Raw genomic sequence first — 14,377 nt, forward strand, 5'->3', positions numbered from 1 at the left:
ATAATAGAAACCGGAGATTGAATGACAGGGAGTGTGCAGTGCAGAGGCAAGGCGCAAGCTCAAGTTGGCACCAGTCGTGTGGCACGTACACAGTCTGCAGGAGTCCCTGGAGGAGGGGTTACAGTAGAGAAGCGAGTAATCTGATTAAGACATGTTGGATGAAACATACTTTAATAGTAACAAATGACACAAGCCAATCTAGGGTGGCAGGCTGGAGATGTCGGGTTGCTTAATCTGGGTTATTACTTGAAACAAAGAGTATTTAAGATGCAAGGGTGGGCACTGTCACTCACTATTACGTATACATTTAACATAGGAGCATGACTATAATGTGAACATATATCTGCAACAATCAATCATACACTGAATGCTTCATACAAATATAGACAATACAAACATATAATTGGTTATATTCTCGGACAAGCGCATCTTAAAATGAACAATTAATTGCGGTCGGCCAATAGTTTCACCTATTTGTAACTACTTTTCATTATTTAAAAATAAAAACTCTGCAAATATGACTCGAGTGTGTTGGGGGAAATGTGATAAAACAAATGTTAGATTCTGATGATACTACATCTCCCACAATGCATTTCCCATTTCCGGCTACGTCCGCATACGGCGCAGAAGCCCCGCGAATAATGACGACCACATGGATGCCTGTTAATAAAGACAAGTAAACACGATTTCTTTCGCATTGTAGGATATTTAGACTTTATTCAGCGACGGCAACGTTCACGTCGACGTATCTGTTTTGTCTGTTGATCTTTTAAAAATCCCTGACGGTCGTAAAGCACCGGTTTACGTTACTCTGCCTCGTTACAGTTGGTCGGCAGCGCGCGGACTTGTGTCGCTGAAACACTTCCAGTAACATACTTAAAACCTTGACCGAGCTTATAATTGTTACCTTTATTTAAAGAAGACATTGCAACACCGAAGGCATGAACAGGCGAGAAGGTGAGTCCCGTTTTGAGACTCGACTAAGACGAGTTGTCCAGCACGCTGTTGTTTGTTTGTTTGTTTGTTTTTTTGTTTGTTTGTTGTCATCGGGGATAACTGGAGTGAAATGTGAGCTCACGTTAACATGAAGACTGAACTGGAGAGACACGATTCGTATTTGACTCGACTCTCTTTGCAGCACTGCTTGCCGAGTTTCTTTATGTGTTAGTATTGGTCCTAGCTGCAATGATCAATTGTCAATTATTGATCAAACAGCCCGCTGTTTTCTCGTTTAATTCACAAAGGAGTTGGTCCATAAAATGTGAGATTAAAAGAAAAGGCTGCAAATCCAAAGTGATGTCTCCTAAAAGCGAATCTAGATAATTATCATAGACAACTAATAAACTAGGCAGATGTAACGTTACATAGTTGAGAAGCTGGAACCAGTGATTTGATGTGGGAAGGGATTTCTGATTTAAAACTGCATTAAATGATGAACCGATGATGAAAAGTGTTCCAATTATTACATTTATTTTTGATAATTTGCTTCAGTTCTAAAGGTTCTCCAATATCACACTTCCATTGAAGTTGCGGATTTACGGTTGAGAGACAGATTTAAAATGGTCAAAGTATCCTAATTTTGAGTCCCATAAAGGGGTCAAGCTAAAAAATAAAAAAAAAGAAGCCAGATCCTACAATTACCACACGGTATCTCTATACTGGTGTCTTTTGTTAGTCCCTCATGCTGGATGCACACCGTATGTGTTTCAATGCTTCATATCTGCAGTTTGTAACAAAGACCATTCAATATTTAGTCCATAAGTCTACAGCTCAAGTCTAAATATTGCCGTTTACATCAGGCTAAATGACTAAACTGATCTTCATGGGGCAAATCGGTCTAGTGCCTCTTTGGTTTTTCCACGGTCAGTTTAGAAAGTGACAGCAACCAGACGCATTTATTATTGGAGATGAACTGCACTGTCGCCTGACTTTTTCTGCACCGTGTCAGGCGAAGGATGTCCCCGGAGAAATGCTGATGCAGCTCAGGATGGTGATGGCAACTCATCCTCACCTGTCATTGCTGCTTTCAAAGGTAACTGCATCCTCAGCATTCTGACCGCATTCTCCACCCAAATGTTTGCTGTATGTCTTTTGTGTGAAGACACTACCACTCGATGTAACATGTGGTCTTTCCTGTCTGTTAAGTTTTCCAACAGGAGCTCGACACCAAACATGACAAACATGAGCGGCTTGTTAAGATCAGTCGGGACGTCACCATCGAAAGCAAGAGGAGCATTTTTCTTTTACACAGAGTGACCAGGTATTTACTATTGTAACGTGGCATCATGTTAATTGGTGCAGTTGAGTTTGGAACGTGTTTAGGTTTTAGTAGTTCTGTTTTGTTAAACTACGTTTTTTTTTTTTCTTCCAGTTTCAAGAGACAGTTGTTTGTATAACTTCCATTGGAATAGCATAATGTAACTTCTTATTTTAAAGCAAAGTGTGTCTTGCAGACCTTGTATTTCTCATTTTTATTCTGCGTTTTTTCTCGCGGGGTTGGAAGTGTCCCTAATGCAGACGATATTCTGAAAGAAGCCGAAGTGAAACTGGATTCAGTCCGGCAGAAAATTGGTCAAATTGCTGAAGAACTCAGAGGAGAAGACATCTTTCAGTTTCACAGAGCTTTCACACCAGGTGAGTTTCCATTGACTCTTTTTGTTTAAGAATCCCTGAAATAAAATGTACATAATTGTTATTAACTTTATGATATTGCAGTTTTTCAAGAGTGTGTAGCCAAAAACATAAACACACCATATATTATATGCATGCGAATTGTACGTACTTGTGCACATACTTACCTCCTCACATTTACAAACCTAAACTCATATACAGTACATTTAGAGTCATTAACATTCAGTTTAGTAAACATGTACCCACAAAGCTGCATACAAATATATCCTTCTTTCCATAAATCTGTCTCAGTTTTATTCAGTAATTCTCATCTTATTTCCCTTCAGTGCAAAGAGTCCTAGTTCTCCTACATTCTAACCTCCCATTGGCACATCATTTTACGACTGACTTGATGACATCGATGATCATTTGATCACACGCTGTTCAAGCCTACCTCACTGTAAATGAGATCTCTTAACGAGCACACCTTGTGTAGCGGAGTAATGTATAAAGTCTGGCGATAATTTCTTTAAATGTAATAATAAATTCATTATTTGAGAAACGAGCTCCACTACAGGGATGTTGTCAAAAACTTAATTAGGTCTGCTGGGCTAGTATAACCTTAGTCGTCCTATTTGTGCTTTTGGTTTATTGCAACGTCACTGATGGTGTGAGAGCGTGACCTTGATGCAGGACTGGATATGACGGACACGCCCTGATAAAACTCTGTCTTCCCACTAGCATCAATGTCAGTTTTTGTTAGCGTAGCCAAAGTGTCTACAGTGTTTGGAGAAAAGCATTACAGGGAGCGAGGGTGAGCCGTTATCTGGCAGCTGGGCAAGTCATTTTTAGATTGTGGTCACTCAGGAATAATCCCTGCAACATCTGCGACGTGACCAGTGGCAGTTCCCACCAATTAGGCGTTTTATTTTATTTTCATTTTATATCGTTTTTATTAGATTGAGACTGGGCTCTCTGCTCGGGCTCTCCAGATAATCTTGGCTGGACCAGAAGTCACTGATACCATTGTGATAAGCTCTTTAGCTTGACCCAGTCTGTGGCGATGAGACAGTGCAAACACAAATGTACTGGCAGGGCTTCTTTCCAGAGTTCACCTGCAACTCACTGAACCCCTCGGTGGTCAAACATTGAGCTCAATTAGTCTGTAAATCATCTCTGGCCATTCATAAGTGTTTGTTTTAATTATTCTTATTCTATTAAACCTACTAATCCTGTCAGGCCTCAACTTTTCCAACAGCTGTGCCAATGAAATCCCTATGCTTTCCAGTTGGTTTTCCATGAGTCATTGTTTATACATCTACCTCTGGTTGTCGTGACCAAAAGGTAACCGCTGCTTCAGACTAAATAACACAAACAGCTCCTGGCAGGAAACTCAGGAACTGAACTGCCTGCCTCAAAGCCTGTGTCACCTTTTCATGTGATTTCCTGTCCCACTTAGAGTTACTCTAAAAATGTTCTAAGTTGTTAATAACTTGACTCATAATAAAGTGCTGCTCAATTAGCATTTGAAACTGGCACCAGAGATGTAAACATCGACATAGATATATTATCATACGTGAAATAATAACACAACATACCTCACTCGACCTACCAAGGCGTATCGGGTGCAGTGCAGTATTGCCCGAGCCAAAAATAGCACAGGGATGCTGTGGCTGTAAAACGAGGTCCGTTCACAGCCGGTCGGCAGCAATGTAAACGCCTGTCTCCACTCAATGTTGATTTGCAATGACCGAAATCTCCTGTTTGAAACAACCACACTTTTCCAAGTTTGGCAGAAACTGTTTCTTAAGTAGGACTCCATCGATCAGAGTAAGACCCGGATTGGGATCATTGTTTTTGTGGGTCCTTAAAAAAAAATGTCATCAAGACTAAACCACTGAAGTCAAGTCAGGGCAAATGAAGTGGAGAACAACATTCTCCTCTCGCCTCTCTGGAGCACACTGCGGCTCGCTACCCGGAGATGGGAGGCCCTTTGAAGTTCAATTGCCGTTCCAAAAGTAAACCTCTGACACAAAGTCTTCCGTCCTGTGATTATTTGATAGTTGTTTACACGGGGCCAGAAAACAAATGAGGTGTCATCTCAACTCGCGACAGAAAAAGAAAAGACCACAATCAAAAGACAGCAACAGGAAACTGGTTTATTTGAGTCATTATCTACATCTCAGATCTACAGTGTGCAGATACCATGTAGTGTTTATACACACTCTACGTGCTTTGCTCATCTGATACAAAATTCACCCTCTTTTTTTTTTTTTTGTAATAGGGATGTGTTTCACAAAGGTAAATCGCAAAGGCATTTAGATTCAACAGTGAAATATCTGGATGTGGCAGCTCATCTCGATGTCATTTGAATGCCTTTAGGAATCCAGGAGTATGTGGAGGCAGTCTCTTTCCTGCACTATATCCGCAATCGCAGCCTCATCAGCCTGGAGGAGATCAACGCCAGGCTGGTGTTCATGACAGGAGAGAAGGTAGAGCTGAAGGTAGAGAACATTGGTTGTTAGCATGGGCCACAATTATAAGCATGATGTCATTGTATCCACTCGGCCTGCTGTTTTTGAAGACCTGTCAATGGGGCAAGATTGCTTGAACCTCCAATATTTTGGAGTTAAAGCAGCATGATCGTCGTGTTTGAGAAAAATTGGACTTTGCTTATTTGAAACCCAGCGCTTCTACGAGAAGCAGAGCTAGACAACATCATAAACATATAAAATATTGCTGTCTGCGTCAATCTTGTGTGTAAATCCTGCTGGGATCAGAATCCCTCTGCACAGTCTGTCTAAAAGCCATCATCCCCAACAGCGTTCGTAATTTCTCTTTGTGTTTTCGTCTCAGGACTTGGCCGAAGCGCCGCAGACGGGAGGTCAGGTCCTGACCTTCCAGGTAACGCCCTCCGACTACCTGCTGGGCGTGGCCGACCTGACCGGAGAGCTGATGCGGATGTGCATCAGCAGCGTGGGCAACGGCGACATTGACACGCCCTTCCAGCTGAGCCAGTTCCTGCGGCAGATCCACGACGGCTTCTCCTACATCGGCAACACGGGCCCGTACGAGGTGTCCAAGAAGCTGCACACGCTGCGACAGAGCCTGGGCAAAGTGGAGGACGCCTGCTACGCCCTGCGTGTCCGCGGCTCAGAAATCCCCAAACACATGTTGGCCGACGTGTTCTCCAGTAGGACCACACTCCTCGACCCCGAGGAAGGAGTGGTTTAAGCCTTGACGACATTGTTCATGTTCTCTAAGTCGTCATTGTCCGCTTTAGTCGTGCTCCAGTTTGATGTTTGTATGTATTTTTAACGGGGTTTGACGAATGTTTGATATGATTCGTGACATACTTGTTAATTTAGTTTTTATTATTAGAATAAAAGCAGCGTTTCAATAGTCAATGTTTTCTTTTGATAAAGATCTGATAACTTCAGTTGTTTTGCATGAATAAAAGGTTCTGTGCCATGCTCTCCCAGTCTTTAAGCTGCTTCGATAATGTGTTTTTAAAAAAAAAAATATTTTGCTGTCTGCCCTCCCCTCGCTCTATCACACAGATAATCTAAGGTAGAACCATTGGCTGCTTGCACACACCGCATACTCTGGAGGAGGATCATGTGACCTTTATACACCTGTTCGCTGGCTGGCAGACACACACACACACACACACAACCCATTACTTCCTTATTATACCCTCTCTTAACAGTCCTCACCACGGCAATTACATAAATTCATATCAAAGGTTTGAGCACGAGAAATATGCTTTTTTTCCTCATCCGCTCATCTGATGGTGGTAATTATCCATCAAGATAGACAATGCTGCTCTGTTTGTAGATGACCTCAGAGTACTGCCTGCGTAGTCTGTAAAGAGTCCGATTTAACTTAATAATAAAGTGTAATTTGCGAGTCAAAAGTTTTTGCTTTAGGTTTTCTAATCTGAAGGAGATTTTGTGCTTCACTCATTCGCTCATTTCATAACGTGGAGCTTTAGGAAGAAACGTATCTTTCTCCAATTAAATCCACTTCATGTATAAAAATACAAGGTATTTGGTATTCATCCACAATAAAAGATCATCTCATGGTGGTCTTTAGGCAGTGGGGAGAAAGGGTTTTAATTTAATTAAACTATGCCACCTGGTGGCCACTATCAGTACTACATATGGACAACTTGAATCTTCAGCATAAAACAGAAAAACATTTTGAACACATTGAAGAAATAGGATCTAATTTAAAAAGGTGTGAATTGAAAAGATAAACCGCTGTTGAATTGTGTTCTTCTTTTATTTTCTGTCTTTATGTGCATGATTAATTTGAGATTTAAAAAGACAACAACAGACAAAAAGTCACGAGACAGCAAGGCGATATTGGGATGAAATCACATTCCAGTTCATTTCAAAACTTTGATTACAAATTCCTGCTGTGTAATAGTTTTTTTCCGGTTGATTTATTTGCCTGCTTCCGATCGTTAATTCTGGATCGACCGAACACATTCCGACCCGCTCTGCAACGCATCTCTCTGTCCCTCCAGCGGAGCCTCACTCAGTATGAAGGCTGCCCTCTTGTTGGTCGGCTGAACTGAGCTCTTTATCGCGCAGTCTTGTCCATCAGCCGCTGAATGAAAGGAGCATTTGATGTGTGGGAAGGATGAAAAGATGTGGGGCCTTCTCTCGTTCATTCCTTCCCGCATCAACAAAGGAAGACGTTTGTGTTTACGTCAGGATGTGAGGGCGTCTAAAAATATGCAAAAATAATAAGAATTTTTTGCACACAAACAATTACTTGACCTGCATATTTTAAATACACGTGAGTAGTCTGTTAACATCGTGTCAACAGTGCAGGGACATCATGTGTCCAACTATATGTCGAGTTATTCCATTTAGACAATGCAGCGAAATAAAACTAAATTCCATATGTTTGAAACAACGAAACAGAACAACAATAAGCCATTGAACCCATCATGTGTAATGACTCTCCTTGCAAAACAACTTTTTTTGGGTGTAATGTCTAACCAAATTTAGATTAAATTTAATTTATTATTTTTACATTTCAATGTGAAAGCTACTTTTAAATATGCTAAACAAAACACAATAATGACACAAATATAATTGGTCATCAAAAAATCCCAACTTTACGCATTTGAAAATGTAATAGTTTGTGTTACTTTAATAGAGTTGGAGGTCGTATGACAGCATGCTTTTCTTTTTAAATGTTCATTTTTTTTCCTTCACCAGCTGCAGTTGTGATGTTTTTCCAATACATAAAGTGTGCATACACGTAGAGCCAACAGCAGCCAACCCGCCGCCTTCATAGGCTGTGGTCATGAGGCGGGCTGAAGGAGGCTGGAGTCAAATTCCCGAACACGTAGGAGCTCCTCGCGCTGCTCCAACACGACACGGATAACGGATTCCTGATCGCTGTTCGATGAGACACCGCTTGTAATTAATGTGTGCCGTTATGCTAATGCTCACAGTGGGATATGTTTTTTGGTTTTCCATTTCTCCGCAGGAAACATGACTTGAGGATCTCTTTTTTCCCCTCTCCAGGCCATCTGTTCACGCGCAACCCAGAGAAGAAATGTAAGAATCTAAAGTACGAGGAGGCTATATCAATACTGTCGGGAAATGTTTATCCTGGACAAGATGCGCGTGTGAAAAGCCGGTTTCACACGTCATTCTAAAGTGAGGGGGGGGGGGGGGGGGGGGGATAATTACAGCCTGGGTTCATTTTTCCACAACGGAAATGAGATCAGTCCACTTCTTCTGAAACATGGTGTAGCTCCATGCATCGCCGCACCGGGATCCGCTAATCGCTGACTTCTGCCCACAAACAGCGGGCTGTTGACGATGTTTGCTGGACTGATGGGGCTGGGATGTCGCAGCAGCTCTCTGCTTCACCACTGCGACCTCGCGGAAGGTAAAACGCGTCATTTTCTTTGTGTGTGTGTGTGGGTCAAAACTATCAACTGTCAACAATCGTGGGTAGCTTTTCTGGACAAGAGACGGCGATGAAGACTGGTTTGAATTCTCACCAGGAGCTATACACATCACTTTATATAATAATATACACACATAAGGACTAGGAACTTATAAAAACAAACAAATAAACTAAAGACGAAATACTTAGTCCTTATTGAGTCCTCCTTACATGAGAGCATAAATATTGTAACAGTCCAAGTCATCCAAAACAAAACTTTGTTATTTGCACTGAAGCTTTGTGTCTCTATATCATCAGAAATGATGATGGCTCCCTCCAGTCAGTAATGATAGGTCTCTCTCCTCGTGGAAGATTTTTATGCCCTCTGAATATGTACAATGTGGGGACATGTGCTGACACTCCCTTGCATATGATCTGTCTTATGACTTACTTGCATATTTAGCAAACAGCCTTTCCAGTAACACATTACTGCTTCTGACAGGCTGTCCATCATCACGTGTCTTCGTTCAATATCATTCAAACTCTTCATGACCAGATAACTCCTATTGCAGTTTGAGTCAAACATCTCACAAAAGCAACACACATCCCTTTCGTGCACAAAGCCGGTGTTTTGTGTCATGCTCCAAACGATATTGACGCATCCACAGCTGTAAACGGCTGGTAAGATTACTGAGATGGATTATCCAACAGCCTGTTGAATGTGTGTGACGATTCAGCATCTGAGAGAAAAGACCTGCTGTTTGTCACACATGTTTACATTAGTTATGGATCCATGTGTCAGATGGTCAAAACTCTTAAGAAGCATCGGGTGATAAGGCCATCTCGTGTGACAATGTCATGTCAATGTTAGCATTTATCTGTACTACCAACTAATTTGGAAGTATTTTAGGTTTGTTGGGTGTATTACAGTAATTTTCACAGTGCCAGTCTCCCGCTGCTGTACTGTGTCTTCACTCTCAGCCCAACTATAATCAGCTGGTTTATAATCCTCGGGTGACCATACAGGAAGTGGGGAGCTGTTTTCCTATAAAAGTATCACCAGAGCAAAGATTCAAAATCTGGACTATATCATACATTATCGTTCAGTTTCCTGTCAGCCATTATAGGCGTTTTGTTTTTCCAGAAACATGATTCACTTCTAGGTTACCATTGGTCACACTCGTGGTCGAAGAACTTTCATTTCCCCTTTTCTGTTGCCGTGGTTGGTCACAAGTGGCGAAGTGTTGCACACCTGCCGAGCACTGCTGCTTGTCAGGAGGCCGCTGACATGCAGATATGCTGGTGTGTGAGTGTGTGAGTGTGTGTGTGTCTGTGTGTGAGTGTGTGCATGTGTCTGTGTGTGTGTGTATCTGTGTGTGTCTCTGTGTGAGTGTGTGTGGGTGTGTTTGTGTGTGTAATCGAGCCTCTTCTGGCTGAGACACTTTTAGTTTCCCCACACTTTCTGCTGAGGCTCCTCAATGCGAGCGACGGGTTGCAATGAGAACGTATTGTTATATTGTATTGTTATGATATTGTGGCAGTGGGATTGTTGAACCGCTTTAGGTCTCCTCTTGCTTATTTGACGTTAATGCCGGAATTCCTGGCAAACTATTTTAGCACACAGGCTGGCAGGAAGCAGCAAATGACATACCTCTGAGGGGCTTCAAGAGATGTCAATGCCCCCCCCCCCCCCCCCCCCCCACACACACACACAATGGGCCTTGAGGCATTTCCTTCCCCTTAACTGAGAAGAGCTGTCTTTTTGTAATCGCAGCATGATGAGGATACAGTACCACTTTCTATCAACGATTGCTTCCCCTTTCACTCTCCGACTCTCTTGAGGGGGCTCCATGCTGCATCTCGACCACACCAGATGGTGGACGGTTGTGTTGGGTACCTACTGAGAGTGTTGGGTTTCTTGAATTGGTTATCGAACAGTGGCCATGTCTGTAAAGATACACTCACGGAGTTGTGTGCAACCTGAGCTTTAGTGCGGCGATCCCAGTGGACAGAAGCCATACAGCAGCCTGGGCTCAATGGGAACACCCCCTATGTCACTCTCACTGCCCGTCAACTGAATCTAACGTCCCAACTCTCCCTGGAAGTTGTGTCTCTTCCTCTCCAGTCACATGGGAGGCTTTAGTAGTGACATCACTGGTGGATCACTGGAGGATAGTGGTCATGGTTTGTTTGATGCCTTGATTATAGCTCGGAACAGAATAACTAGGCTCCCATTGAGGAGAAAAGTGTCAATACAATGTGATGTCCTTACAAGCTACGTGTGTTTGATTGTGACTAATGTATAACTGTGTCATTAAGTGTAACAGGGTTCTACAATGACAGTGGTATGAATGCCCCCCAGTGTTCTCAGTACAAAAGTCTATGTGTCTATGTATCTGTGTATCCGTGTGTGTGTATCTGTGTGTGTGTGTGTGTGTGTGTGTGTGTGTTTGTGTGTGTGTGTGTGTGGGAAGAGAAAATGGAGAGCCAGAAGTGAAAGAGGGTGTGACGCAGCTGGACACAAAGGGGCTGTTGATCCCCAACATTTCCGCCCGTCTCGGTCTCTGAATCCCACACGTTTACATGTCTTGGTCACGTGGAGCTGCAGCAGGTGTCCAGCTTTCTGTTGTGCAAAAAGTTTTTCCAAATGTTTTTTACACTCTAAAGATAAGGACTCCCCCATTACGTTGACAGTGGACCTGAGAGAAAGATAGGCTTATTGATTTCTGCTTGATTAGTTTGATCAGTTCTCCCCTGTCTCCCCTGTCACTACTCGGTCCACCTTGTTTTTAAAGCTGCACGATGCAAACGTAATGAACAATGAATCAAATGATGACATGTACACATGTGGAAGGAGTTGCTTATAGTTACAAACCCAAAGAGAATTATCCCCTGACTAAGTTCTCCTTAGTTCCTCTCAGGTCTACGAAGCGTTTTAGCATCTTTCAGCACATTGTTTATGTTTTTCGGTCATCTTCTTTTCATTTTTTAAAAATTCTGTCTGCTCTCATCAATTTAGTGACAGAAAGCTCCGTCACGGTCCTTTTACTTTCTCAGCTACAGAGCCAGATATTTCCTTCAAGAGAACTCCACTTCATGAAGTGGACACGCCTTCAAATGAATACTAATATTTCTGCGTATCCACTGGAAGGCTGTGTAACGGTTGGCTTATAATGAACCATATCAACTTTATAGGGCGATACATCATCATGTCAATTATGTTTTTAAAGCTTGTTTCATTATCCAAAAAGAAAAGAAAAGAAAGAATGATGCTCTAATCACATTGATATTGTATGACGTGTTTGCTCAAGGCGTCTTTCCTTCCCTGTCAAAAATGTGTCCAACCTTCTAAAAATCGGTGTATGTTTAGTTCTCTCCTCGAAAAATTGCATACCCAAACTAAAAAGGGGTTATCTCTGCAACCACAAGGGCTATTTGAATACTTTTGGTGTTATAATAAAGGCCACACATGTGATCTTTTGTCCAGATGTGTAAATATCAGTCTATATGTTACTGGTTAAAGAGTAAATGAAGATGGCACACAGCAAAAAAGAAAAATGTTTCCGTTTTGCCTAAAAAAGAAAAAAGCAATTTTAGGATGATTATCTCTTTGAAATGATGCAGTTTAAAGGTTTACACTTCTCAATAATATATCACAATATGTGAACATTCTCTCTGCAATGTTTGACTTTGACCCAAAGTCAAGCAGAACAACATTAGTTACATTTTAGTACAGACAGCTAGGTCTGGAAACATGCAGTGAGCTCACTCCTGGCAAATTATGGTTATTATATTTTTCTAATTATTTTAGTTGGTGTTTGAGTTGTGTTTGAAGTGGCTGGCTTATTATTGTAGCCCAGGTGCCATTGTTTAATTTGATGTGCAGCATTATGATATTTGCTCAAAATGATGTAATATTGATTATTGTTGAATAATCGATTAGTTGATTTCTTGTGTTTCCCAGAGATGCGCTCATAGGTTTCTTGGAAATCAATTTTTCAGGATGAAAAAAAGCATGAAATGAAGAGGGGCTTTTTGGCATCAGAGCAGTTGTGTTTTTTTTTCCGACATGAATCTGATTCATTCAGCTTTACTTCCACTCCACCTGTGCAGCCCCTCAGGTTGAGAAGCTTTCCTTCGACATGGCTGTGTTTTCCAAAGATGAACCGATTCGAATGTAACTTCAGGAGGTATTGTTCATGCAGTCCACTCCTTCGCTGAGAGGCGGGCCTGAACTCAAAATGACAGTGTGGCGTTGGTATTTCCAACAGCTGGAGCAGAACTCTGGGAAATGTCTGACATCTGTTTGTCTTTCAGTTATAGCGATTCAGTTATAGCGATGCTAGCTGTGAGGGCAGAGTGGGATAAGTCATTTTGGTTCGGTTATATCACAATCGGAACACTTACAATCTTACAATCTTACAATCTTGTGTAACTGGCACATTTAGCATCTAATTTTCCTGAAGACTCCATGCATGCACAGCTAATCCTGCCGGTTCTATGAGCTCACTTGTTACCGTGTTGTCCAGCTTAATGGTTAATCTCTGCATCGACAGATGGCAGAGCATCAGGGACAGCTGGTAGCTCCGCTCGTAAGAGGCTCCACCGAAGACCGGGGTACATGAGAGGGGAGCAGTCCAGACTTCAGAGCACCACTCATGGGCGGGAGGAGGAGGAAGAGGAGGAGGAAAGGAGGTCCACTTGTTTTAGGAACGGTAAATCCGAACGTCACACTGACACCACAGAGGGAACCAGCGCTCAGACTGAGCGACATCCTGATCAACTCACATGTGGCTCCTGGAGGAGTACGAGTTTTCTCCGCTCTGTTCTCCATCCTCTTCCTCATGTGGACTACACTGACAGTAATGGTGCATCCGGCCTCCAAGGTCCATCTTCTCTGCCTCAGAATGAACTCAGGTTAAGCCCGAGCCCGGCTGCCCGGTCCTCACCAGAGGAATCCTTTAACTCCAGCTTCAGTTTTATCCAGCAGTCTCTCAACTGTAGCCAGAAGACAGACCCAACCACTGACTGGGAAACAGAACCACTAAGTCAATCAACTGAAGCACCTAGTTCACCTCCAACAAAATCAGCAGCCTTATCCACTGTGCACAAAGTCTCAAAACAGTCAGCTGTTGTCCAATCACTGCCCTCCTGCACCCCGAGCAGAGAGGAGACGTCATTGGGCGGGAGGTTCTGGCGTGAGTGTCTGTGGGAGGTCGGGCCGGACCTGCCCGACTGTGACTCGCGATCTCTGGACAATGAGATCACCTCCTCACTGTCTGTGGACTCGGACACCGCCTCCGCCTCCTCCATCACCTCTGGCTACGAGAGCGCCACCCCCACCTCCGACCAAGGCTGGGACAACCTGGTGAAGAAGTACGAGGGCGTGCTGCAAGACTGCCTCCAAAACAACCGCACTCACACCAAGGTGGGCACGATTGGCTCCTGAAGAGGAGGAGAGGCGGGGCTGTTGTCACTCTCGCCTTTGTTGAGTTTAGGTCAATTCCAACACCAGGTTTGGAATCAAGACTCAAACACCAAGAGGTTCTTTTTGAAAGGAATTGTTTGACATATTGGGAAAGGCATATATTGGCTTTCCTGCCAAGATTGATACCTCTCACGAGAGCTCGTCTAACTCTCAGCAAGAAACTAAATAGGCATGTTTCCCAAAATGTCAAACTATTTCTTTAAGAGTAAGAGCAACATATAAAATCTGAGTGTTACCACACAGCTTTCTGAGCACTGAAAGATGAACACACATGTAGCTCTATCTGCTATGTCACTGCAGCGCTACACGATACTTTATACTTTGATGTGACAGGAACTTCCTCAGCATCAGAATCGATGGAGG

The 14,377-nt window shown here is 42.8% G+C and overlaps 2 protein-coding genes across 7 annotated transcripts in view; both read left to right on the top strand.

The window, feature by feature from the left end:
- The first annotated feature begins 604 nt into the window (after positions 1 to 604).
- On the top strand, positions 605 to 6,099 carry tsnax (translin-associated factor X). 4 transcript variants are annotated; one of them, XM_034552678.1, is made up of 7 exons: positions 605 to 676; positions 826 to 957; positions 1,949 to 2,032; positions 2,146 to 2,260; positions 2,504 to 2,634; positions 4,993 to 5,102; positions 5,467 to 6,099. In XM_034552678.1, exons 2-7 carry the CDS (start codon positions 942 to 944, stop codon positions 5,842 to 5,844), a joined length of 834 nt encoding a protein of 277 aa, XP_034408569.1. In that variant the 5' UTR covers positions 605 to 676; positions 826 to 941; the 3' UTR covers positions 5,845 to 6,099. The 4 variants fall into 4 exon arrangements, with proteins under 4 accessions (XP_034408569.1, XP_034408567.1, XP_034408566.1 ...); XM_034552676.1 differs by having other exon boundaries at positions 606 to 676; positions 4,993 to 5,114; XM_034552675.1 differs by having other exon boundaries at positions 617 to 957; positions 4,993 to 5,114.
- Positions 6,100 to 7,957: 1,858 nt separating this feature from the next.
- Positions 7,958 to 14,377, top strand: part of disc1 (DISC1 scaffold protein) — a 40,191-nt gene continuing 33,771 nt past the window's right edge. For 2 of the 3 annotated variants that reach the window (XM_034552339.1, XM_034552341.1), the window contains exons 1-4: positions 7,974 to 8,048; positions 8,157 to 8,189; positions 8,444 to 8,526; positions 13,083 to 13,954. In XM_034552339.1, the coding sequence (XP_034408230.1) occupies positions 8,035 to 8,048; positions 8,157 to 8,189; positions 8,444 to 8,526; positions 13,083 to 13,954 (1,002 nt within the window). In that variant the 5' untranslated portion in view covers positions 7,974 to 8,034. Of the gene's footprint in view, positions 8,058 to 8,156; positions 8,190 to 8,443; positions 8,527 to 13,082; positions 13,955 to 14,377 lie in introns of all 3 variants that reach the window. The other variant, XM_034552340.1, reaches the window with a different exon arrangement.

The sequence above is a fragment of the Cyclopterus lumpus genome, chromosome 15 (assembly GCF_009769545.1).
Source record: "Cyclopterus lumpus isolate fCycLum1 chromosome 15, fCycLum1.pri, whole genome shotgun sequence".
Classification (NCBI taxonomy): Eukaryota; Metazoa; Chordata; class Actinopteri; order Perciformes; family Cyclopteridae; genus Cyclopterus; species Cyclopterus lumpus.